We start from the raw sequence: 27,961 nt of genomic DNA on the forward strand, positions 1-27,961 counted from the left end.
TGAAGAAAATTTTTGATAAGTAGTCAGTAATAATATAAACAATCTTGTAGTACTAACTTTATCCACTTCTGGAGGGTACACATCAGCAATTTGATTATCCATAGACTACATTACCCAGTGGGGTGCTTAAAGGTCAAAGCTGTATAACTAAGAGGGGACCTCCACATAGCCTTTAAAGGAATGCGGAGAACTGACCAGGGCTTCTGACCTAATGTCCAATCCTCAGCTTCTCGTGGTGCACCCTGTTGGGTATCTACTTTGATACTGAACGAAAGAGGATGGGCTGGCAATTTGGGAATTAATTGAATATTCAATTAAATTGTAGACAATTTAACTACAATTTGTTAAATTGTCTACAATTTAACAAATTGTAGTTAAACCAAAATAAAAAAATGATGGTACAACACGACAAAATTTCACGCCAGCTGGGGCATCGCCTGGTTAAACAAGGCCCCTGTTGTTTCGCCAGGGAACCAGGGCGAACAGTGAAAAGTCAGCTACTGGAACAAATCTGAAAACAAACCCCAACTCAATATCACCAGAGTTAAAGATCGGTACTATCAATGTAAGAAGCCTGAATGGCAAAGAAATGGAGCTAGCTGAGGAATTAGATAAGTACCAGATCGACATAATAAGGGTGACTGAAACAAAAAAGACCAAAACTGGTGAGATCTTTCTGAGCAATAAATACAAAATGTTATATTCAGGCAATGACAATCAAGGAAAAGAAGGAGTAGCCATAGTATTCAACACAAAATAAGAGGCTAATCTTCTTGAATGGCAGTCAGTCTCAAGTAGAGTAATGTGGGCAAATATGAGAATGGGGAACTGGACAATGAGACTTATTTGTGCCTATGGTCCCACAGAAGGTTCTACTAAGGTAGAAGTAGAGGCATTTTTTGACGCTTTAGAAAAAGCAATTGACACAACGAAAAAGGAAAAGTTGGTCCTTGTTGGGGATCTAAATAGCAGAGTAGGAAATGATTGTGAGACATACAAAAATATTTTGGGAAAATTTGGAGAAAAGAGCAAAGCTAATAATAATGGCAAATATCTGTTGGATTTCTGCTCAGGACATGGACTGGTTATTACTAACACCATGTTCCAACATAAAAATGTGCACAAATTCACATGGAGAGAAGAGGCTAGGAATAAGAAAATTCTCATCGACTATGTTATTGTTGATAGTGATGTTTTCTCCCTGGTGCAGGACACCAGAGTGTACAGAGGATTTGAAATTGGAAGTGATCACTATTTAGTCTTGAGCAGAATAAAATTGAATTTCATGTTGAAAAGAATAACATGTAAGAAAGTTTTAAAGCGAATAAAAGTTGAGCAGCTGTCAGATGTGAACTGTAGACTAAAATACAGAAAGATTATTGAAAAGAAAATGAAAGAGTTTGAGAACAGGAATCAAAACTTGGAGATTCAGTGGCAAACTCTGAAGAAAACATTGACTGATTCTGCCACAGAGGCATTTGGAGAGGTTGTGTGCAAGGATAAAAAAATCAGAACTCCCTGGTGGACACAGGAAATTAAAGAGACAGTGAAGGAAAAGAAGAAAGCATATCAAAAGTTCCTGGCAAATAAGTCAGCTTTTACTCTTACAGAATACAGAGACAAATGTAAGAAAGCTATAACAGTGTGTAAAACTAGCTAAACAAAAGTCATGGGAGGACTTTGGCAAGAATATAGAAAATAAATATCAAGAAGGCGGCAAAATATTCTGGAGGTTGTTAAAGAAACTTAGGAATGGAGGAAAGTGTGGTAAAAGGAGTTAGAGATGATAAAGGTGACATGAAAACAGGAGAAAAAGAAATCCTTGAAGTATGGAGTAATTACTTTGAAAAACTGCTAAATGAAACAAGCAGTGATGACAGCACAGTGATAAAAAACACTGACCAGGCATGCAGTCAGGAATATATATCCATACTTGAAGTAGAAAAAACAATCAAAGGCTTGAAATATGGAAAGGCAGCAGGAGTAGATGATATTCGACCAGAAATGCTGAAGTATGGTGGTATAAAAGTCTTACAGTGGCTGCACTGCATAGTTCAGAAAGCCTGGACAGAGGGACGAATTCCCGATGATTGGAGTAGAGCTCTCATAGTACCCATATATAAAAAGGGAAATAAAACTGAATGTGAGAATTACAGAGGTATTTCCCTACTGAGTGTTCCTGGCAAGATCTATGCAAGTATACTTGAGAAAAGGTTGAGAAGAATTGTGGAAGAAAAGTTTGGTGAAGAACAAGCTGGATTCAGGCCAAACAGAGGCTGTCAAGATCAGATCTTCACTTTACGACAAATAGTCAAGAAAGCGTGGGAATATAACAAGGATCTGTATTTAAGCTTTGTCGATTTGGAAAAGACATATAAGGTGCCAAGAGAGAAGCTATTGATACGCTGCAGTTATATCGTGTCAATGGGGCATTATATCAAGCAATACTTGGTCTTTATTTGAGTTGTAAGTCAGCAGTTAGAATCGAAGGAAGTACAGGAAGATGGTTTAATGTTAAATCTGGTGTGAGACAGGGATGTACATTATCCCCTCTGTTATTCATTATCTATATGGATCACATTATGAAGAAAGTGGTATTAAACCTGATATCAAAATTGGAGATGTTAATGTCAGCTCTTTGCTTTATGCAGATGATGTTATACTTCTAAATAAATCCGCTACAAGTCTGCAAGATTCTCTGACTAAATTGAATAGCTGTTGTAATAGATATGGTATGAAGGTCAGCAATAAAAAGACAAAGACAATGAAAATAGGCAGAATCATTGAAAATGTCAACTGTGTTGTGAATGGAGAACCTGTGGAACAAGTAAAACATTTCAGCTACTTAGGCACGATTTTTACTGAAGATGGTAAATTAAATATAGAAATAGACAACAGAATCAGCAAAGCTGGTATTGTTTGAAGTCAATTGACTAAATTCATATGGAATAAGAGAGAAATTAGTCGGAACACTAAATTAGATGTATACAAGACAGTGTTGTAACCAGTTTTAACTTATGGATCTGAAAGCTGGGTCAGAAGTAAAACACTTGACCAAAGACTAGAGGCTGCAGATATGAGAGTCCTGATATTGCCATTGATGGCAATATCATATTAAAAATGAGGATATTAGGAAAGAACTGGACATTGTCAACATCCAGGAATGCATTAGCAGAGCTAATCTCAGGGGGTATGGTCACTTAAATAGAATGGGAGAGGAAAGATTAGCAAAACATGTGTTCTCTGCCAGGTTGTCAGGAAAACGACCCAGAGGAAGACCAAGATATAGGTGGATTGATACGGTACAAAAGTGCCTTAGACGATAGAAATATAAGATCTGATAATGTTGGTGTCTTTACAACTAACAGATTGATTTGGAGGAAAATTGTAGATAGAAAGTTAGTAATGATGTAATTTTTTCATATAGTAATGTCATATCCTGTACACCCCTTGAGGGTACATGGCAGGAATTTGATGATGATGATGACATTACCCAGTGGAATTCATGTAATAAATGAACAGTAAATATGTATGCATGAATTATATATTTGGATTAATCCTTTTTCCAAGTGTAAGCAAACAAAGTTTGCACCTGAAGTATTTTCATTGGTATAATTATTATATAATTAATATAATTACAATTGGTAACATAGCCAAGTGAAAAACTTTCACCTACCTCTAATCCAGAGAATTTTAATAATAAGTTGTTGACAACTTTTGGCAACTGGTATATGGTGATATGACTTCTGCATAACTTCCACCTTAGTATCACCATCTCTGGGTCTGGCTCCCACTGATGAGACCTCAATAAAGGTCAAAACCAGTCTAAGTAGTGGTCCTTTCCTTAATGCATAGTATTGTAGCATTATACATGTCCACAAAGAGGAGATGTGCTTTGCATTATGGGAGATACTAAGGCAAGTGATCAGAACTTACTCCACCTTTACCATGAGTCCCCCCAGGCATGAAAATACTTCAATTGCAAACTTTGTTTGCTTACACTTGTAAAAAGGATTAGACTAAATATATAATTGGTAACACAGCCAAGTGAAAAAACTTCCATCATATATGCATGAATTCTTTTAATAGCTTTTTATTTTTAAAGCAAATCTCCAAGTTTTATTTTTCATAGCCATGTTAATATGTGCATGCGATTTTCTACTTTGTAGTAGTCTACTTTGATGAGAATGCTTAGGTGGATGTGTGGTGTGACAGAAAGGATCATCTGAGAAACGACTGTGAGGGGAACAGTGAAAGTTACGAACTTTGGAGCGAAGATACAGGAGGCAAGGTTGAGATGGTTTGGTCATGTGATGAGGAGGGAGGACGAATAAGTGGGAAGAAGGGTCATGCAGGTGGATGTGCAAGGAAGGAGGAAGCATGGGCAGCCAAAGAAGAGATGGAAGGAGCTGGTAGAAGAGGACTTGAGGATGAAGAACTTGGATATGGTGACAGCCCAAGACAGGAGGATGTAGAGGAAACTCATCATCAACAGTGACCCCACTTAAGTGGGAGAAGCTGCAAAAGAAGTAGTAGTAGTAGTCTACTTTGCAATCACCCATAGAAATCTCTTTTTATCTTTCCTACTCCAAGTGATCAATAATTTTCCTTCTATAGCACTATTTCAATCAAAAGCATATACAAGAAAATCACAGATTTTACATAAAATTTGCTACCCTCAATGTTAATACAGAATGGGAAAGATGAATTGCCCATTCTGTTGCATTATGCCTCTTCAAATACAGAATGAGATAATTTGTTGACTAATGTTCTTTCATACACAAACTTAAAAGGCACAAAAATAATCAGCAATTCACATGTAGGTGATAAGTTTCAGAAGTGAAACTCTGCATGTCATTGAATATCTAATAGTCACCAGGAAATATGAATGCTTACTGTCTGGAAAAAAGACAAAGATTTTTTATGTGAAAAAAAAAACTCTAAGTTAGCACATGTAAAACAGTTATGTATACAATAAAAATGAAGAGAGTAAGAAAGAGTAAATTATACTTACATTTCTCAGAGATAAATTATACATTAAAGCAGCACCAGTCTCCTGTATGCATTTCTGCTCATTGAGAATGCTGTATACAGACACACGTACTGCCACTTGAACATTAGTATATGACTGCTCATTCCTTGTAGGTAACAGTAACCAATCAGAGATGTTTTTCTTAAAACACATATTACATACCTAAAAATCAATAAATATGGTTTAATACAACTATATACTTTACAGACTAAATTAAGGCAAATAATCTTTAATGAATGCAATAAGAATACAATGATTTTCAGTGAGAGCATACATTTTTTTCCTATGTTGATCCCATACATGGGAGGTTGATTGGGATCATGATGCTAGCATACTATAGGTTGACATCATGAACAGGCAGAAGTTGACAAGGAGAAAGTTATTCACACATTGATTTGAAGACCTATGTATATTATATTGTATTCTTTGGGAAACACAAAAGACAGGAGATTGTTCCAGAGTGCAGCAGTAGATGGAATGAAAGAAGAGGAAGAGAAACCTGTTCCATGAGTTTAGAGCTTGACTGTTGGATGTTAACAGGTGGCAGTTGCATCAGTTTCAATGGATTTAGTACAGGGCAGAAGAATGATCCATGCTAGTTCAAATGAACAATTACCATTGCCATTTATCCCATATGGTCATTGTTCAAATGAACAATGACCATATGGGACAAACTGCCATGGTAAGAGACGTATATGGTACGACAGAACCAGGTATCATTGGATGAGGGGTATGAAAAGGCTGTTCTCTGTCACCAATTTTGTTTAACATGTATTCTGAAGCAATGTTAAAGGAAGCACTGGAGAATTCGAAAGAAGGAATAAAGATTGGAGGTAGACAGATATTTGCAATAAGATACGCAGATGAAAAGACATTATTATCAAATACTGAAACAGGATTACAACATCTGTTGAACAGATTACTGGAATCCTGTATCAATTATGGAATGAAAATTAACATAAGAAAAACAGAGATAATGAAAATAGCAAGGAAAGAGGCACATACGGATATCATAATAAATGGGGAAAAATCGAATCAAGTAAAGACATTTAAATATCTAGGAAGTGTTATTAGCAGTGATGGAAGATATAAAAGTGACATAAAAGCAAGAATAGCGATGGGAAGAGATGCCTTTAATAGAAAATGGAATTTATTCAGAAGTAAAATGGATAGAAATCTAAAGAAAAGACTAATAAAATGCTATGAGTGGAGTATTGCCCTCTATGCAGCTGAAACTTGAACATTGAAGAAAGAAGAAATTCAGATTTTGGAAAGCTCTGAAATGTGGATTTGGAGAAGGATGGAAAAAATCAAATGAACAGATAAAATAACTAATGAAAAGGTCTTAAAAAGAGTAGAAGTCTGTTAAGGAGGATAAAAAGAAGAAAGGGAAACTGGATCGGACATATTCTGAGAGGGAATGGAATCAGAGATGCCATTGAAGGAAAAATAGATGGAAAAGACCCAGAGGAAAAGTAAGGAAAACAATGCTAGATGACATGCTGAATGGAGACAGGTACACAACCTTGAAAGAAGACTCAGAACAGAAGAGAGTGGAAGAAGAGTTTTTGCTACTAAAAGAAGAACCCGCTCAATTCCAGAATACTCAAAAAGAAGATGTAGCAAAAACTAAATACCTCCACAAAAGTAAACTGGTTATTACAGATAGTCATTAATCAATCTACTAATTATAGCTAGTCCATTTTTTTTCATAATGATATACTCAAGGTGACAGATATACATAATATCTAAATGTGACAAAATTTTCGAGAACAAAATTAATAAAACGCGCAAGTCTTTTTCACTAAGAGCTGATGTTTTCCATTTTCCTTCCATGCGAGTACCACTCATCACTAAAGATGAGCTTCTTGAACAGGCACTAATTTCATACAGAGGGATAGAGATAAACTGCATAATGGGAAGCAACTATTTGTGCTTTTGGAGCCAATGAAAACTAGGGAAGAAATCTTTGATGGAGTGATAACTGTGAGAAATCCATTTCAACAAGATTACAAAAGATGAATGTTCACAGTAAAGAAGTTTAATTCTTTTCATCAAGGATTATGCATTTGCTTGTTCCAGTTTCACTGATCTTTCCATCTCATAGCTGGTCTTCCGCTGTCTCTTTCCTTTTGGTCTATATTTATCACTTCCTTTAGGTAACTGATATCTTCCCAACCTATATAAATGTTTTTCCCATTTCTCTCCATGTTCCTTGATCTTTTTGTTTAAACGGTAAATACCTAATGCTTCATTTTTTTATATGATTTAATGTTGTGCACCCTGTGTTCTTAAAAATCTCATTTTTGCTGCCTATATTTTGTTCTGAGATTTCTTTTTAACAGTCCATATTTCAGAACCATAAAGTGGGAGTAGGTACTATACCATACAAAATTTAACACATCCATGTCAGTGCGAGCATAGCCCTTGTCATCACCCTCTATTTCGTGGATTTCGTGGAGCAAGAGAAAGCACTGTGCCCACAGAATTTCGTGCTTGTTTGAGCAGAAGTGCTATGTATTCTGACAGTTCTTTAACTGTAACCAAATCAAAACAGGGCAAACATTGTGTTTGTTTTAGGATATATTAGAAAACAATAACGAAAGGGAATGCTATATTTGGTTGATATATTTGAATTACTCAAAGGTGTAAATATGTAAACCATCATTAATAAGCCATATATTTCGTGTAAGAATATGCCATGTAAGAATGTAAAATGTAAAATAAAAAACAAGTTTGAATAGAAATACTTTCATTACTAGTAAACAAATAACATCATCATCAAATTCATGCCATGTAACCTCAAGGGGGTGTACAGGAAATGATAATACTACATGAAAAAAATTACATCATTACTAGCTTCCTATCTACAATTTTCCTCCAAATCGGCCTGTTACTTGTCAAGACTCCAACATTATCAGATCTTATATTTCTATAGTCTAAGGCACTTTGTACAGTATCAATCCACCTATATCTTGGTCTTCCTCTGGGTCGTTTTCCTGCCAACCTGGCAGAGAACACTTGTATTGCTAATCTTTCCTCTCCCATTCTGTTTAAGTGATCATACCACCTGAGATTAGCTCTGCTAACACATTCCTGGATGCTGACAATGTCAAGTTCTTTCCTAATATCCTCGTTTTTAATATAATATTGCCATTGATGCAATCTGTTAACACCTCTAATCTTAATCAAGGACTCTCATATCTGCGGTCTCTAGTCCTTGGTCAAGTGTTTTACTTCTGACCCAGCTCTCAGATCCATAAGTTAAAACTGGTTTCAACACTGTCTTGTATACATCTAATTTAGTGTTCCGACTAATTTCTCTCTTATTCCATATGAATTTAGTTCAATTGACTTCAAACAATACCAGCTTTGCTGATTCTGTTGTCTATTTCTATATTTAATTTACCATCTTCACTAAAAATCGTGCCTAAGTAGCTGAAATGTTTTTACTTGTTCCACAGGTTCTCCATTCACAACACAGTTGACATTTTCAATGATTCTGCCTATTTTCATTGTCTTTGTTCTTTTTATTGCTGACCTTCATACCATATCTATTACAACAGTTATTCAATTTAGTCAAGGAATCTTGCAGACTTGTACCAGATTTATTTAGAAGTATATAACATCATCTGCATAAAGCAAAGAGCTGACATTAACATCTCCAATTTTGATATCATGCTTAATACCACTTTCCTTCATAATGTGATCCATATAGATAATGAATAACAGAGGAGATAATGTATATCATTGTCTCACACCAGATTTAACATTAAATCATCTTCCTGTACTTCCTTCGATTCTAACTGCTAACTTACAACTCAAATAAAGACCAAGTATTGCTTGATATAATGCCCCATTGACACGATATAACTTTAGCGTATTGAATAGCTTATCTCTTAGCACCTTCTCATATACCTTTTCCAAATCGACAAAATTTAAATACAGATCATTGTTATATTCCCATGCTTTCTCGACTATTTGTCGTAAAGTGAAGATCTGATCCTGACAGCCTCATTTGGACTGAATCCAGCTTGTTCTTCACCTAGCTTTTCTTCCACAACTCTTCTCAACTATTTCTCAAGTATACTTGCATTGATCTTGCCAGGAACACTCAGTAGGGAAATACCTCTGTAATTCTCACATTCAGTTCTATTTCCCTTTTTATATATGGGTACTATGACAGCTCTACTCCAATCATTGGAAATTCGTTCCTCTGTCTAGGCTTTATGAACTATGCAGTGCAGCTACTGTAAGACTTTAACACCACCATACTTCAGCATTTCTGGTCGAATATCATCTACTCCTGCTGCCTTTCCACATTTAATGCCCTTGATGGCTTTTTCTACTTCAACTATATATATGTATTCCTGCCTGCATGCCTGGTCAGTGTTTTTTTACCACTGTGCTGTCATCACTACTTGTTTCATTTAGCGGTTTTTCAAAGTAATTACTCCACACTTTAAGGATATCTTTTCTCCTGTTTTCATGTCACCTTTATCATCTCTAACTCCTTTTACAACACTCTTTCCTCCATTCCTAAGCTTCTTCAACAACCTCCAGAATATTTTACCACCTTCTTGATATTTATTTTCTATATTCTCGCCAAAGTCCTCCCATGACTTTTGTTTATCTAGTTTTACACAGTGTTTAGCATTCTTGCATTTGTCTCTGTATTCTCTAAGAGCACAAGCTGCCTTATTTGCCAGGAACTTTTGATATGCTTTCTTCTTTTCCTTCACTGCCTCTTTAACTTCCTGTGTCCACCAGGGAGTTCTGATTTTTTTTATCCTTGCACACAACCTCACCACATGCCTCTCTGCAGAATCAATCAATGTTTTCTTCAGAGTTTGCCACTGAATCTCCAAGGTTTGATTCCTGTTCTCAAACTCTTTCATTGTCTTTTCAATAATCTTTCTGTATTTTACTCTACAGTTCACATCTGAGAGCTGCTCAACTTTTATTCGCTTTAAAACTTTCTTACATGTTATTCTTTTCAATATGAAATTCAATTTTATCCTGCTCAAGACTAAATAGTGATCACTTCCAATTTCAAATCCTCTGTACACTCTGGTGTCCTGAACCAGGGAGAAAATATCACTATCAACAATAAAATAGTCAATGTGACCTTTCTTATTCCTTGCCTCTTCTCTCCATGTGAATCTGTGCATATTTTTATGTTGGAACATGGTGTTAGTAATAACCAGTCCGTGTCCTGAGCAATCCAACAAATAGTTGCCCTTATTATTAGCTTTGCTCTTTTCTCCAAATTTTCCCAAAATATTTTTGTATGTCTCACAATCATTTTCTACTCTGCTATTTAGATTCCCAACAAGGGCCAACTTTGTGACATTATATGTGTGTGTCCTTGTGGTACTATATAATAGCATGTGATACTATAACATACAGGTATGCATAAGTGTATTTATGATGGAAAAATTTTAAAAAATAAAAAAATTACAAGGACAGGGAAAGAGATTTGTTTGCGAAAATATGAGTAACTAACTAACTAATAATAAACAGCTACTATATACACTAGTGACCAAAATTGAGGAAACCCTTTCAGAAAAAGTGTATTTTTGAGGTTTGATGGCTCATAACACCACTTTTTTTTTTGGAGCAATACCACAAAATTATATATCAATGGTAAAATAATTTACTTAAGAATGTAATGCAATAACTTTTATGAAGGATTTTTTCTTAGAACAGCAGTTATAAAGAAGAAAAGTGAAACACATAGAAAAAATGAAATATACAAAAATTCTCACAACGTGAGTTAATACTTGGTTGGGTAACCTTTAGCGTTAATTACAGCCTTACAACGCCTTCCCATGGAGTAGACCCAAGTTTTTTAGTTCTGCAGCTGTTATAATGTAAAACTAAGATTGATTTATTGCTTCTATTAATTGGGTTTTATTGGTGGGCTGCTTCTGACTAACAAGTTTCTTTAGTCGGTTCCGCAGATTTTCGATTTGGTTAAGGTCTGGGTTATTTCCAGGTCATTCCAGCAGTGGAATATGATTATCTTGAAACCACTTTTTGCACACAGTAGCAACAGACAAGGAGCTGAATCCTGTTGAAATATAAATGCTTCATTATCTTGGAAAAGATCACGTGCGGAAGGCTTCAGTTTTGACTCAAGTATTTATGTGTTTTTGGGCATATATAATCTCATTAATCATGCAAATTCTGCCCACACCTTTTGATGTCATACAACCCCAGATCATAACACTAAGTGGGTGTTTCACAGTAGATGTAATGCCATCAGGATGCAAATATTCTCCAATCCTTCTCCTTACGTATTTTATGCCATCACTACCAAACAGGGAGATTTTGGTCTCATGACTCCAAATAACACTGTCCCATTGTTCAGTTAACATGGTTTTTAGCCCAGTTGAATCTTTTCAACCTTTGTTTGAAATAAAAATGGCTTTTTCATGGAATTCTAGCATTTAGACCAAATTCCTGCAGTCTGTGCCGAACAGTCCTTGCACTGAACTTCACATTGTATTGCACCATTTTATCTTGTATACACTGAGATGATTTTCTTCTGTCACATAGGCACAGTCTCTCATTTCTTCTATCATCACTTGCTGTTGTGCACCTTTTCCTGCCTTTACCAGTCATGCTTTGTAGTGACGGAGTCACCTTATATCTCTTCAAAAATATAGAAATGCCACCTTTGGTTAAGTTTCCACCACTTTTTCTTCTAATTTCTTCATAACTGTAGCCTTGTTCACTTAATAGTACTATTTTACGTTGCTTTCTGGGAGACCAGTCAACTCTTTGCGCCATTTCTTTAATTTTATTACGTTTTACAAGCTTACTAAACGAAAGAACACAAAAAAAAAAAACCAACCAACTTGATAGTAATCACATAACATGCTAACAAATGTCCTCCTCTCAGCTCCAATACAAGACATCAATAGCTGAATCATACTGTGACCTTAATGGCTCATTTTCAAAACAAGATGACACCTGATTGGCTCTCTAAACACTCATGCTCATTCATCACGAACCATGGGTTCACTGCTCGTTGATGTCCAATGCCTGCTTCACTATCTTCTTCCACCTTTCTTTGTCCAGTGCACAGTGTCACAGTTTTTGTACACCCATTCCACACCAGTCTTTTATATCGTCTATCCATTCTCTGTATGGTCTATCTCTTCTGTTTAAACCATCCAAAATACCAAACAAAAATGTCTTTATCTTCCGGTTCACTCATTTACAGATGTGTCCAAATAATTGCAGCTTCCGTTTTATAATCTTCTACATTAGATGATTCTGTTTTGCCTGTATCTTCTGATAGAGCTCTTATCATTGGTGATTTTTTGTACCCATCCTATTCTTAGAATCTTCATGTAACAAGTTCTTTCAAATGCCAAAATTATTTTTCTTGATTCCTTATTTATTACCCACATTTCAGATCCATACATGCATCTTCAGTACACTGCTGATTCATGCTGCTAAGATGCATGTTTCCAGTACTCTTAGTTTTGTTTGCTGGCTGATCACTTTACTTTTTCAGATGTTATCCATGGCCTTCAGATTTGTTCTTCCCTTTGCAATCCTGATCTTTATTTCTTTTTTACAGTCCACGTCATATGTCAGTTTACTTCCCAAATATGTGAATTGGTCTACATTTTATATATCAGTTCCATCCACTTGCATCTTTTGTTTCATGTTCTTCTCACCAAATACCATTGTCTTTGTTTTTTCCAAGTTCATAACAAGTCCAAATCTCTTCCCTTCCTCATTTAACAGTTTCAGTGTTTTTTGTAGTTCTCTTTCGTCTTCTTCAATAATAACAATGTCATCTGTAAATCTCAGATTAATTCTCATTCCATGTACAGATATTGCTTTGGCATCTTCCTTCAGTTTGTCCGCTGCTCTTTCTAAATGTGCGATGAAAATGCTTGGTGATATTGGATCTCCCTGTGTAGTACCTCTGCTTGTTTTAAACTATTTCCCAAAATCATCACCTAATTGGCTACATTCAAATGAAGGAAAGCTATTTCCTCCATATCAACCTAAGCAAGTTGTGCTTCTTTTTTCTGGTTACTTGGCTATAACCTTTTATAGATTACAGATAATTGAACAAACTTTGTTGAATTACATTCTTGATTAAATTATCTTTCCATTGATATATAATTTTATGATATTACACCAAAAAAAAAGTGCTGATATTGAACTAGTGTACATTAAATTAAAGATACCAAGAAATTATATTCTTAGTTTAATCCTTTATCCACATGCAAGCAAACAAAGTTTGCAAAGTTGCCCAGTCCTGAAGTAATTTCAGGACTGGGCAACTCGTATATAGAAGCTAATGACTTCACATCACTTGCTTTACTATCCCATAATGCAAAGCACACATCCTTACAGATATGTATAATGCTATGCATTATGGGAGGGTCACTACCCATTGGTGGGAGCCAGACTCAAAGGTTTTACCAAGTTTGAAGTAATATAGAGGTCATATTTCCATATGCAAGTAGCCAAAACGTGTCACACCTTATTATATAACTACTCTGGATTAGCTCCCAGTGATGAGACCTCAATAAAGGTCAAACCCAGTCTGGGTAGTGACCTTCCCATAATGCAAAGCATTATGCATGTCCATAAAGATATGTGCTTTGCATTATGGGACACTAAGGCAAGTCGTTAGCTTCTATTTACGAGTTTCCCAGTCCTGAAATTACTTCAGGTGCAAACTTTGTTTGCTATCCTTGGATAAAGGATTAAACAAAAAATGTAATTTCTTGGCATCTTGCATTTATAGTATAACCAAGTGGAAAAACTTCCAATATCGCTGCTATATATATTTGGTAGTTCAGTAAATAACAATAGGGAAGGGCTAATCCAATGAATTAATGTTAATATCATGTGATTCATTCAGGAATGGCAGAATACATGGGGGTGGATGGAGCAGCAAAACCATCTTGTAAAATTTATTGTGCTTTTTATATGTATTTATTTCTCTGTTTTATTTATATTTCACTAAGAACAGAAAACATAAGCAAAGAAGCAAGAGGAAATACTGTGTGTTGTGTTGTTATTAGTGCTGCTGAAAGACAACTCATTTTTTTATATTTGAATTAATAACATGAGATTATCTCACTGTATTTTTTTTTTTTATATGGGTGCATGATTTTTGTTATTTAGTTTGTAAGTAAACCTTGTTTTTTTTTAAATACAATATTGTCAGTATGGCAGCAATGCATTGTACAACAATGGTGGCAAAGATATTATTGTTGGGTGATTTGAATTTATGTAACTTTGTATAGTGCTGTGTGTATGATATGTATTCCTCATGAAAATTATAGCATTTATGGAAGGAAAGTGAAACTGGTGCATGAGCGTGTATTAAGTGTTTCGAGAGTGAGTGCCAGTTAGGTGGCAAGAATGAGGCAAATGTTAGTAGAGCAGACAGTATTGAAGCTAGAGTGGAAAATGTTAATGTTCGAATTAACACGTTCTCTGCCATGCTACTTAGGCATAGTCTGTTCCTGTACGGCGAGCAATTGCACTTCTTCAAGGTCAGTACAGTACTCTCGTTGCAGGCGGTCAGCGTCATACAAGTATACTCGTAGTTGGCTTGTGCAGAGCATATAACATCTATGAGAATACGTAGTTTTGATGCTAGCTCCACAAGCCAAGCATTTTCACTTCTTCAAGGTCAGCACAGTAATCTCGCTGCCGGTCGTGAGCATTATACAAGTATACTCATAGCTGGTTTACCAACTACGAGTATACTCATAGTTGGCAGCGAACGTGTTAATAATGAATGTGCAACAGTGGAAATAGAGGAGAACAAAATAGACCTAAATCAGGAAATAGCACAACTGCATTTAATCCTTCACACAGCAAAGCACAAAACTGAACAGTTGCAGAAGTGGCAAGCAATTAGCAGTGTTGGATGAGAAGGAAGCAAATAGTCTGAGGTAAAAATCAAGAATCATATGAACAAATGAGAAAAACAAGATAAAGAGAAAATTACATACAGACACTATGATCAGAGGAGTACTTAACAAAAGTAAAACAAAATCATGTTTCCCTGGCACAGAAATTAATGACATTAGTCATACCATCATGCACAAAAGGTAAGGTGAAAGAACTAATTGTCTTGGTTAGCACTAATAATCTGAGAAGTGAGAAGTATCCTATGAGGGATGATGTGGAGTTGGTGAATAAAGAAAAAATGAAGAGCAAGAAACTGAAGATTGCGAGTCTCCAACTGTGCAGATTGTGCAGAAGGATTGATGTACAATTTGTGGACCCTATGGTTTGGGTTTAACAGAAAGAATAATTGTGTAATGCTGATGGAGTGCACCTAAAAGGTTTTAGTGTTAGGTGCAGAGAAAGAGAGTTTTGTTTGCTGAGCATCCTGAAGCACAAATTCAAGAAAAATTTAAGCAATTAGGGTGGGTGAAGGCAAGTGTGCTCTATGTGAGAATGAACAAAAAATGCAGAATTTAGTCTCCGAGGCAACAACATTGAATGAGATAGTCAATTTAAGATGTAAAGATGGTTGGGAGCATATGCTGCAGTTTCTATATACTAATGCTAGAAGCATCAGGAATAAGAGGGAGGAGTTTTTAGTATTGGTTAGTGCAACCTCAACAAAAGTTACAGACTCAACAAAAGTAAGACTTTTGCTAACAGCAGATGATGTACGCTGCTCAAAACAATTAGATAAATGATTTTTGTTTCTGTGGGATAATTATAAATTTCTGCAAATAATTATAACTATTGGGTACTTTATACATGAATAAATATTTCCTACATATGAATAGAGTGTAGATGAGATAGTTTAAATAATCGATATTTATTACAATAACAAATTATACATTTTAGCATGAAATATATCCCCTAATTGTTTTGAGAAGTATAGTTGCAGGGATAGAAGAACCCAGCTACTGGGGAGGGCAAAACAGCCCATCTCGGTGCCAGTCCCAAGCCCGGATAAATGGAGAGGGTTGGCATCAGAAAGGGCATCCAGCCATAAAAAAACATGCCAAAACCAGGGATGAAATATTGGATAATGGAGAAAGGAAACGGCTAGGGCGTCCCCCCGTAAGCGAAGTGCAGTTCCATCGCCCAATGACTGTGAGAAGTGGGCTTGGGTTACCGAACCGAGGATGGGTTCGGATAAAGAAGCGAGTCCAACAGAAAGAGAGAGTGTGTAAAGTAAGAATCAGGTCACTGAATGTGGGTAGTTGAAGGAGAAGACAGAGAGATAGCAAACATGATGAGAAGAAGGAAGCTGAAGATCTTGCGTGTGCAGGAGACAAGGTGGAAGGGCAACAAAGCAAAGGAGCTGGCTGAAGGATATAAACTGTTTTACAGCGGAGTAAATGAGAATGGAAGAAACGGAGTGGAATCATCATCGACAAGGAGCTGAAGAGTGGAGTCTGTGAGGTGTGCCAGAAGAACGATCGGATTATGAGTGTTAAGCTTGAGATTGGAGGAAGCGTGGCTGCAATAGTGTGTGGGTTCATTCCACAAATAGGTTGTGATGAGGAGGAGAAAGAGGCATTCTGGAGAGAACTTGACCAGGTTGTAATGGGAATCCGTGATAAATGGAGAAATATAGAGAAATATAGAGCGATCTTCAGAGCAGACCTGAATGGGCATGTAGGAAGACGACGAAGTGGTGAAGAAAGGGTGCACGAGGGGGGGGAGTAGCGGTGAAAGAAATGAAGAAGGTAAAAGAATCGTAGAGCATGCTGTGTCCTTCAACCTTCAACCATATGAATTATCCATTTTTCTTCTATAGAAGAAAATTCTTCATTAATTTGGCTTCTTTTAAGTAATGTTTAATAGTAATTGACAGAGTATTATGATTTCTTTAATAAATCCCATTATTATATTATTCCAATAAACAAGAAATTCCATTTCTTGTTTTTTTCTTATTTACTTCTCTCCATTTTTTTTTAATACAGAAAACTTCAAATTGGGGGTTACTCTATGCAGAAACTGCTAAACAATGATCTGAAAAGATTTCATGTCCTCTGTAAACATGTACATTTTTTCCATATAGAACTAGTTCATGATTAGTAATGACAAAGTCAAATATAGAATATAGATCTTTCCAAGTATATTTATATTTTCTGAAAAAAAGTTTTTAGTTATTTTAAAATTATTGCAAGTGCAAAAGAAATTTAATTAAAAGTACAAGTTACAAATATTGCAATTTTCATATGTCATAAACCAACATCAATGGAAATAAATGAATTATGAAAAATTCAAAAACAACATGTAAGAATGTGGAGGAAGAATAGTATCACGTGCAGTTGCGAAAGTATTAGGTTAAAAATTATTGCACTACTAGCTAAGCCCTCCTTCATCAAGGTGAACTTATACTGCCAGCAATTCATTTCAGGATATTTACTTGAATTTACAGAGTATTTGTTGAGTATTTCGTGCTGGTGCTTTTGTCATAGTTTACAATTGTAAGCATTATAATACTTCTTTGTAATATTAGAAGTTTCATCATCCTCGACAAAAATAATTAAATTCTCAGGATTGCTAACTCGAGAACATGCTACATATAACAGCCAATGTCTGAAACATTCACCTCTTAAATCTAAACCTGCATATCTAAAGGTCTCTCCTTGGGCATTATTAATCATCATTGCAAAGCAAACTCTTATAGGAAATTGGAACCGTTTGAATGCAAATGGATGGTCTGAAGGAATCAGGGATACCTGAGGAATGAAGACAATTTCTCTAATACCTGGGCCTGTTTATATCACAGTTTCTATCATATTTGGTTTCAGTGATTTTATTTGAAGCCTAATTCCATTAAAAAGATTGGGGGGGGAGGTGCAGATTTTGGAGCAACATAATAGGAAGACCTATTTTCAATTTAATTTCATGACCAGGTAATTCAGGTGAATTAAGCAAATTTGAAAATTCCATGGGGAAATGCATCAGCTACATTCACAGGAGTATCTACTGATCTGTAAACATTAAAAAATCCATTAACTCACAGGCCCAGCCCAAGGTATTTTTGAAGGTTACAGAGATTTATTATTAAATGTACGTACATTTTTACAAGCCATTTTTTCATGCTTTCACTAATGAAAAAACCTTACATTTTGATTGTTCTGAATTTTCATGTATTTAATAATCTAAAGGTTTCATATAAAAAATTAATTATGCATAATAATATTAAAATGTCACTAATAATAAAAATAATAAAAACTGAATATAGTTAACGTTGAATTCAATGTAAAAATCACATATATATTTACACGAATTTCTGTTTTCAGGCTTTTGCAGATGCAAAGTCATGAAGTAGATCTTCAAATTTGACTTTTTTAAGAACATCGTGCTCTATAGAGATAGTTGCCAGTCCTGTCAGTCACTCCTGAGACATAGTAGATCTCAAATAATTTTTAATAAGTTTTAACTTAGAGAAACTTCTTTCACACGATGCAACAGTTATCGGGAGAGTTAACATGATTCTCAGTGCAACTGCCATATTAGGAGCAAAATCATTTGGCAAAATGAATCACAACACATCTAATGGTGTCCAATCTGATTTTATTAAAGGGGACAGTGCTGTTATTTCCTCTAACATTTCTGAGCCATCCAAGTCAGTCTCACTGACGTCATTTGAGTTTGTTAGTGATGCTTGTAGATCCAAACATTTTTTTTAAAAGTTCATTTGTAGAAAGATTTTTTAATTTATTTACATCATATAGAAAACAGAATAAATTACTGTGGTTATGCAATTGCATAACTTTCTTCTACAGAAATGATTACTATGTCATAGGCATAGAAATAAAAATCTACTTTAAATTGCATCTTCAAATCAATTAGGGATTCATCAGGAGCAGAGTTAAAAGTTTTTCATCAGGGATAAATACGATTCTTTACGGAGAAAAATGGTTGTACTGCTAGATCAACAGCAATTTTGCTGGCCTATTCTAGACATTCATCAAATGCAATGTCTGACCAACGTTTCTTTAGGGTTTCTATGGTTGATTTTAATATATCAACAATTTGAGAAATGCATATTTTTTCTTCCTATGAATACTTATTGGCTATGTTAATGGTTTTTAAAATATTATACACCAGACGACGATACAGCAAATAAAATGGAATTCTTTCATTTGATTTGCCAATGTTTCTGCTTCATGTCGAGAAATTGGATCAAAGGATTCATGAATCTTGACTTATTTCATAAAGAGAATCATAAATTTCAACACAAATGAAACCTGAATGGTTTGATCGCCTCTATTCTACTTTCCCATCTAGTTTCAAACAATGGCTTTAAAGTTAAGTTAGCAACATTTTTAATTAAAATAGACCAGCGTCTTGTCTATTTGTAGATCCACTCATAAAAACATAAATACCTTGTATTAATCTAAAAAATGAAACAGTGATATGGGATGATTTAGCAGCATCACTGATGACAAGATTCAATTAGTGAGCATGGCAAAGAACAAAAAAACACTCAATTATTTGTACCAAGTATCTTTTTTTGAACACCTGAATGTCTGCCTTTCATGTCTGAAGCATTGCCATAACCTCAATGTGCATATTACTTATGGGAATACCTGACTTTTCAAGTTCCATAAAAATTGTTCTGATGAATAAGTTCTGATGAAGTTGTTTTCTCTACCAGAATGAAATTTAGGAAGTGGTCACAAATTTCTGCCCCTTGATTGATGTTGACAAAACATATTATTATTATTATTAACGTACATCTATTCAATATTGCTACATATGGTGTACAGTCAACTTAACAATTATTGAATAATCCATGACTTTTCACGGTATTAACAACACCACACACACTTTTATCACAAAGATGTTTTATTAACGCTTATATTTCGCTGATTTTCAACTCGGCATCATCAGAGCACAACACACTTGTAAACGCGACAGTGAAACAATATAATTGTAAAAGACAAAAGATCTAAAATCCTATTTTTGGCACCCTCTAATGGGGAAAAAAAAGCAGCTATCCAGTTTTTCTTAGGATGACCGTCTCCCACATTTTTGGCAAATTAATGCAACCAACAAAATTAATGGCAAATATAAGCGTTAATAAAACATCTTTGTGATAAAAGTGTGTGTGGTGTTGTTAATACTGTGAAAAATAAGTCATGAATAACCATCAACACTTAAGCTTATCTGTTAGATTGATGATTCTGCACAGAGAAGATATTGTTTACAAAGTGCGACGGTTTGGTAAGTTGAAACTGAAATTGTCCAGAAAATTGAACAGGTTAGCCTTCCTTAAATGATGCCGGGACAACGATATCATTCCATCTTTTCTGATATTCAAAGAAAAGTTGCAATCGGCACATCATATTTATCGACGGGCGAGTTTAGCGCTTCATCGAGAACAAATTGCCACTACTCGCATAGAGCTTAGTAAGCTAAACAGCTCTACAACAAGAACTAATCAACGTGTTAAATCCTGAAATATGGATTGTCCTACAGCACATCTCCAAAGTTACAGCAAAAAAAGAATTCACAAAAGTAAAAAGCAAACACCTAAAGAAATATGAACTCCTACAACAGCGCCAACATACGAAGTCCCTACCGCAACTTCGACGAGACCACGTGGTCGTAAACCTATCATCAGAAACACTCACTGAAGAAGCCAAGAATGCTCTCAGTCTAGGACATAACTTTGCCATCACGTCCAAACAAATTCCTAAACTAGAAATTATGATGAAAGTAGAACGGGGTATCCATGATCTTCCGCCAGCAATGGTCAATAACGTGCAACTAGATATAGCAAGTATTATAAACAAGGCTAAGCCTCCAAAAAGCAATATGCCACGTAAGCAAATAACTGCCCTAAAAAAGTTATATAATAATAAAATATTATCATTACAAAAGCCAATAAAGGAAATGCAATATCATGAATAAAGAAGAGTATAACAGAAAAATGCAAGATTTCATATGTGACAGTTCTACATATCAAATTATACATCGAGACCCTATGATGTCTCAAAAGAAAAAAGTCCGAAAATTACTGAAAAAAAGTGACATCATGGCCCAAAGAAATCATCAGGAAAATAACACCAATTCAAGTTAAACCACCCTGTATTTATGGATTACCAAAAATCCACAAAACTAATATTCCCCTATGCCCCATAGTCGATAGCACAGATAGTCCCACATATAAACTGACCAGGCATTTAGCCAAGTCACTTGCCCCCTTACTGGCAACTCCTCTACTTTTGTAAAAAATTCAGTCCATTTCAAAACACTGATTAAAAATCTAATCCTAAAAGATTCAGACATAATGGTTAGTTTCTATGCCACCTCCTTATTTACCAACGTACCACTTATAGACGCTCTGGATTTAATCAAGTCTAAATTTCTCCCAGATATTTTTGAATTATTTCAATTTACCATGAATGGGTTACTTTACATGGGAAGGAAAATTCTACAAACAGATTAATGGTACTGCTATGGGTCCCCCCCTCCTCTCTCCCCATTAGCAAATTTTTACATGGAACACTTCAAAAACAAAGTACTTCCCACAGCTACATACAAGTCACAAGTGTGGTTACGCTATGTAGATGATGTGTTTGCCATCTGGCCCCATGGACAAAACACTTTGGATGCTTTTGTCACCTACCCAAAGAGCCAACACCCCTAAATTCACTTCACATTAGAAAAAAAATCAAATAACTGTTTACCATTTCTTGACACATTAGACCCCTGCCTTTCAGATGGATCACAATCTTTTTCTATTTACAGAAAGCCTACACACACGGGAAGATACCTACATAAACAATCACATCATCATCCAGTCCAACAGTGCAGCATTTTTAAAACACTTAGAGCCAGAGCCATTTGTTCTAATGATACAGCTCTGACCACTGAACTCCAATACCTGCACCATACGTTCTTAGCCAACGGCTACAATCCCTACAAAATAGATAAAATACTACATAGGCCTATTACTCTGCCCTCCCCTAATACACAAGAATACAACATGACCATTTATATTCCCTATATTAGAGGTACATCGGAAAAGAGAGCCAAAGTATTGTTGAAACACGGCCTTCGCACCACTTTCAAACCTCATGTCAAGCTGGCAACTCTGATCTGCTCGCTTAAGGATAAACTTCACCCTTTAGCACACCCAGGAGTGTATGAAGTTCCTTGTGACTGTGATTTGGCCTATTATGGGCAAACAGGAAGATCAGTGAACATCCGCCTGGAAGAACATGAAAGATACATTCGCTACTATTACTATGGCAAGTCGGGACTGGTAGACCATGCTTTGGACAATCCTCCACACAGGATTAGATGGAGGAAAACGAATGTGCTATTTAGGAGTCCTTATAGATCTGAAAGATTATTTTTTGAGTCAGCAATGGCTTTGAAGAATTCTCCCAACCTTAACAAATATGGTTGCATTATTTAAATGTTTATTTTTCACTTGGTTAGAATATAATAAATTTAGTTTAATCCTTTATCCAAGTGTGAGCAAACAAAATTTGCACCTGAAAATATCTTCAGGACTGGGGTAAGGAGGTGCAACACCAGGGCGACTCCTTGCAAAGGTGGAGCAAGCTACTATCACTCCTATCTCAGCATCTCTCATAATGCAAAACACATCTCCTTGTGGATATGTATAATGTTATGCATTAAGGGAAGGGCCACTACCCAGACTAGTTTCGACCTTTATTGAGGTCTCTTCAGTGGGAGCCAGGCCCAAGTGGAGATACCAGCCAGAAGTGTTAGCAAGGTCATCTCTACCTATTTATGGGATATCATTATGGGAGATACTAAGATAGGAGTGATAGTAGCTTGCTCCACCTTTGCAAGGAGTCGTCCTGGTGTTGCACCACCTTACCCCAGTCCTGAAGATACTTTCAGGTGCAAACTTTGTTTGCTCACACTTGGATAAAGGATTAAACTAAATTTATTATATGGTTGCATTAATTTGCCAAAAATTTGGGAGACTGTTATCCTAAAAAAAACTGCTGGATAGCTGCTTTTTTTTTTCGCCCATTAGAGGGCGCAAAAAAATAGGACTTTAGATCTTTTGTCTTTTACAATTATATTGTTTCACTCACTCACTGTCGCATTTACAAGTGTGTTGTGCTCTGATGATGCTGAGTTGAAAATCAGCGAAATATAAGCGTTAATAAAACATCTTTGTGATAAAAGTGTGTGTGGTGGTGTTAATACCGTGAAAAATAAGTCATGAATAACCATCAACACCTAAGCTTATCTGTTAGAATTATCGAATAATATTTTGCCTGCTTCAAATCTTCTAATATCTTATTTCACACTGCCAGAAACATTAGCTGTATTAGTCTCATTTTGAACAGTTTTCCCAAAACAGGGATTATGCAGTTCATTTGATTTTATTCTTTGCAGATGCCCTGCTATGACGGAATCAAATTTTGTCAGCAGCTTCACTAATTGTGGAAAATTACCATTGTTGCTTTCATGCAATCTATCTGATGAGCCCCTAAATGGGAGACATTGATGGACGAGAAATTCAACTATAGCAAACGGTCTTTCTAATGCTCCTTGCCAATGACAAGTTTCAGCACTCAAAATGGTTTGCAAATATGAATCTAATGTTTTATTGCTAAAAACCCTTTTCTTCAGTTCTATCCATTTTTTTATGTGATTCAAAGTGAATTGAAGAGGTTTCATGTTCTTTAAAGGTTTGACTCAAATTTCTCCAGTCATTATAACCATCCTCAGTAATAGAATTTTTTTGTCAAACTAAAGAGTTTACAAAAAAAAAAAAAAAAAATGCATTTTTAATAGGTGAATAAATAAGCCATAGTCTATTAATCTCCTCTCCATTTCTCAGCTTTCTTTTGACGTTTGCAACTGTAAATCGTTGGCTATTATTGCAGGATGCAACATATTATCAATGATTCTATCATCTCCAAGAACAGAATTGATCACACTATCCACCTCTCCCATAGCCATATGCAAAGAAGGCTCATTTTTCTTGTCTTCGAGGACCACATTTTCACTTATTATGGATTCTCTTAAAGCTGGATCTTCTTTAAAGAATTTTTGTAAAGACCCCAATTGCTTTTTCGTTTCTTATTGAATCTAAGCTTTTCTCTTGCGATATTGGCACCCGTACTTTTTTTTTTTTATGGCCAAGCATCTTTTGTTTAACTGCAAAGTAGAAATAGTATTTTAATTTTTTATGATAATTAAATCAAAACATAATATAAAGCTGAATATTATTGTAATATTATTAGATATTTTTATGGCAGTAATATTTAAAATAAAATTGTAAATACCAATCATCGTAACGATCAAATACTTTAATCTCCGTTAATTTCATTCCTCTAAGTTTATTTTTCACAAGTTTGCTTTTTAATGAATTAATTGCACAACATAAATCTATTATAAATTATATGCAATTAAATTACTTGAGATCACTGAGGCTTATATATTTCAGAAAAACATTACTAATAGGATTGGAAATAGAAGAACAATTCCACACTATGAAATAATTAACTTTACTAACCAAATACAGCCTTGATGATATCACTGAAACAGACTGCTTTGAAAAATTAACTTTTTAACAACCAGTTAACGTAAAATCACATAATTTAATTATCAGATGATTTGATTCCTCTTGAAATTAACACACGAATTAAGCAACCACAAATAACTAGAGACGAACTCTCACAACTGGTGTTGTGAGAACAACAGGTCAAATCAGACTAATCTCCTATAAATGCTTCCCTTTTGCAGGAAAGGCTTGGAAACATTCTTAGAAAAACATTTCCACGAACTTCACACTTTGTATCCCTTCCCTATATTGTTCTCTTCATCTGGAAGCTATTAAAAGCAGTGTTTTGTTTTACCCCTTAACCAGGGAAAAGGTTGTCAGTGACCCAAACCCAAGTCTATGGTCACTATTCGATCACTTTGTTAAGAGATCAGTAAAAAAATCAGAGGATGTGAGAGAAATTATTCAAGAAAAAAAATGAGAGAGAATATTAAGACACGGAAAAGGAAACGCTCAGTTTTCTTTTCGCTTTTTAGACCGATGTCTCCAAACAACATATCCGAATGTCTTCACCCCCCTTACCAGCTGAATATCTTTGCTTATTTTCCTCAGCTGCCAATGCAACAGAATTTTTTCAATATTTTTGAATCAATATGCCCCCCCCCCCAATATTTTGCCACCCTGATGCTTGGTTAGCTTGTATGGTAGGGCCAGTTCTATTAACCCTATTAAGAACCAACTCGTTCATTACTGACATGGCATCATTTAGAGGTGTGAGGATAGCTCTCTCCTTGAACCAAGAAGATGAGTTTTCTGTTATGTTCTCAATAGATGGGTAGACACCGCACAACAATTCTGTAAAATGTTGAGGTTCCTTCATTTCTCTACTGTTTTCTACTCCTCTGTAAAATATCTGTTTCTTTAATCTGTCTATCGATGTAGCAATATATCTATCTATTTCTTTTGACTTGTCTTTTCTATATTATCATTCGTTAACTTTATTATACCTTATCCTTATCTGTAGCCATTCTATACAGTCAGTTAATCTTTAATTCCCTTTCCTTACTTTCAATATATTAAACTTATACTTGAGATTTCCATAAATTTATTTGATTATTCCAGACTGTGCCACTAAAAATCTCTAATTGGCATAAGAAAATATTTATACTTCCAGTAAAGCACCACTATACAGTTAATTACAGTAGTGGCTAACTCCTAACATAAAATTTGTACCAAGGTTTAATTTCTTTCCCGCTTACAGGATCGGTTTTATTTGGGAACAGTGCAGTTGCTAAAAAGATCAGATGGCACTTCTTATAAATAAAACAAACATATTTATTCGCACTTAGACAATAATACAATGTATACACTTAAATGATGTTACTATCATTTCCTCTCAAGGCTAAGCATCAAAATTTAAACATCACATAGGACAACTCATAGGCATGTTATAAACATCAAAGACATAAATCATCAGACAATTAATTCTGCATATCAAATAACTATCAGCCCATTTACAATCTAGGAATTATCATGCTTTCACTAATAAAAATCTCCAATTCTAACTTTCACAAAAAGAATGTAGCACTTACTTAGCAATCAACCTTTCGCACCATTACAATTCTAAATTCTATAATTTTCTTATCAGCTCTTTTAAACCATTTCAATGTAATACAACGTGAGCTTAAACTTTCATTAACAGTTTTTCAATTATTCTAAAAGCAGATTTACTTCATGCATCTTTCAATCCTAAGAATTCAGTCTATCCAAAACAGTCCTTCACATTATAATTTAAGAGAAAGTTTTCAAACAAAAATTCAACTCGCATTAATTCTTTCATAGGCACAATTGCACTTTAATCGTATCTTCTCTTCGAGCTTATTCTGGATCCCCCTCTATTGTTACGGCCTGCTCTATCACTTCAGATGCATCATGGAAACCATGTTCACCTCCGGAATTTCTCCTGGGGCTGGAGCTCAATCTTTCGGCGTTGTAGGTACTAGGACGTACGGTCTGATGGTCAAAGCCTTGTGATCTGGTTCCTGAGCCGCTACTTGCTCTATAAGGATTCACCTCCAGTTACCCTCCACGAATTCATCCAGGATTCCATGGATCGACCTCCCACTCCCCCTCTTCTCCCTGCGTCACATCTCCCGATGCACGCTAGTCCATTTTTCCCAGTCGATGCCTTGTCAGTCCATTGCTGACCCTTTTTATTTCGCCTCTCACAGAACCCTGCGCGAAGTTTCTTAGACCCTAAATATTCCCACGCAAACTTTGAACTAAGGTCTGAGATCCCCGTACCTATCACGTGCTAACTCCTTTCCTTCTAGAAAGTTATGACTTCTATCTCCCTGAAGTGTAGTTTAATCCCTTTTACAGTATAGTATAACAGCTTCTGATGTATACCGCTCCTTCTGCTATCAACCTTGATGGTGGTGTCAGACTGCTTTTGTTACAATGGGTTTCCATTCTACCCTATACCAAGTGATATATCATATATATTTCCGAACTCTAAGGAGGTAATAGCCCCTAAACTTCTATTTTTAGATACTTGTTTACTTTATTTTAGCATGTTTAATTCCTTGGGGTCACTACAGATGGGCATTTTGTATTACTTATGTAGGTAATTCTAACATACTTCTGCTCTTGAAAGTTTATTTTTCACTTGGTTAGAATATAATAAATTTAGTTTAATCCTTTTATCCAAGTGTGAGCAAACAAAGTTTGCACCTGAAAGTATCTTTCAGGACTGGGGTAAATAATAGTGCAACACCAGGACGACTCCTTGCAAAGGTGGAGCAAGCTACTAACAGGTTGAGCAAGCTACTAACACTCCTATCTCAGATAGGAGTGTTAGTAGTTTGCTCCACCTTTGCAAGGAGTCGTCCTGGTGTTGCACTACCTTACCCCAGTCCTGAAGATACTTTCAGGCACAAACTTTGTTTGCTCACACTTGGATAAAAGGATTAAACTAAATTTATTATATTCTAACCAAGTGAAAAATAAACTTTCAACATCTTTCTCTAAATCCAGAATAATTTATTAAAAAGGTGGCACACCAATTGGCAACTCCTATAGGTAGAAAAGCCCTGCTAATGCTTCTGGCTGGTATCTCCACTTGGGCCTGGCTCCCACTGAAGAGACCTCAATAAAGGTCAAAAGTAGTCTGGGTAGTGGCCCTTCCCTTAATGCATAACATAGACATATCCACAAGGAGATATGTTTTGCATTATGGGAGATACTGAGATAAGAGTGTTAGTAGCTTGCTCCACCTTTGCAAGGAGTCGTACCTTACCCCAGTACTGAAGATACTTTCAGGTGCAAACTTTGTTTGCTCACACTTGGATAAAAGGATTAAACTAAATTTATTATACTTCTGCTCTCTAAGGGATTTTCTTTTGAAATACACACTCATATATCTTCTATGTACAGTATCATGA

General features: G+C 35.5%; 1 protein-coding gene across 1 annotated transcript in view; it reads right to left on the reverse strand.

Annotated features, from left to right (window-relative positions):
* Nucleotides 1-27,961, reverse strand: part of LOC150107855 (uncharacterized) — a 271,308-nt gene that overhangs the window by 65,855 nt on the left and 177,492 nt on the right. The window contains exon 8 of the mRNA XM_090415381.1: nt 5,015-5,194. Coding sequence (XP_090271507.1) covers nt 5,015-5,194 — 180 coding nt within the window. The remainder of the gene's footprint in view (nt 1-5,014; nt 5,195-27,961) is intronic.

Source organism: Typopeltis vanoorti, chromosome 3 (genome assembly GCF_054136105.1).
Source record: "Typopeltis vanoorti isolate ZY-2024b chromosome 3, IOZ_Tvanoo_1.0, whole genome shotgun sequence".
Lineage (NCBI taxonomy): Eukaryota > Metazoa > Arthropoda > Arachnida > Uropygi > Thelyphonidae > Typopeltis > Typopeltis vanoorti.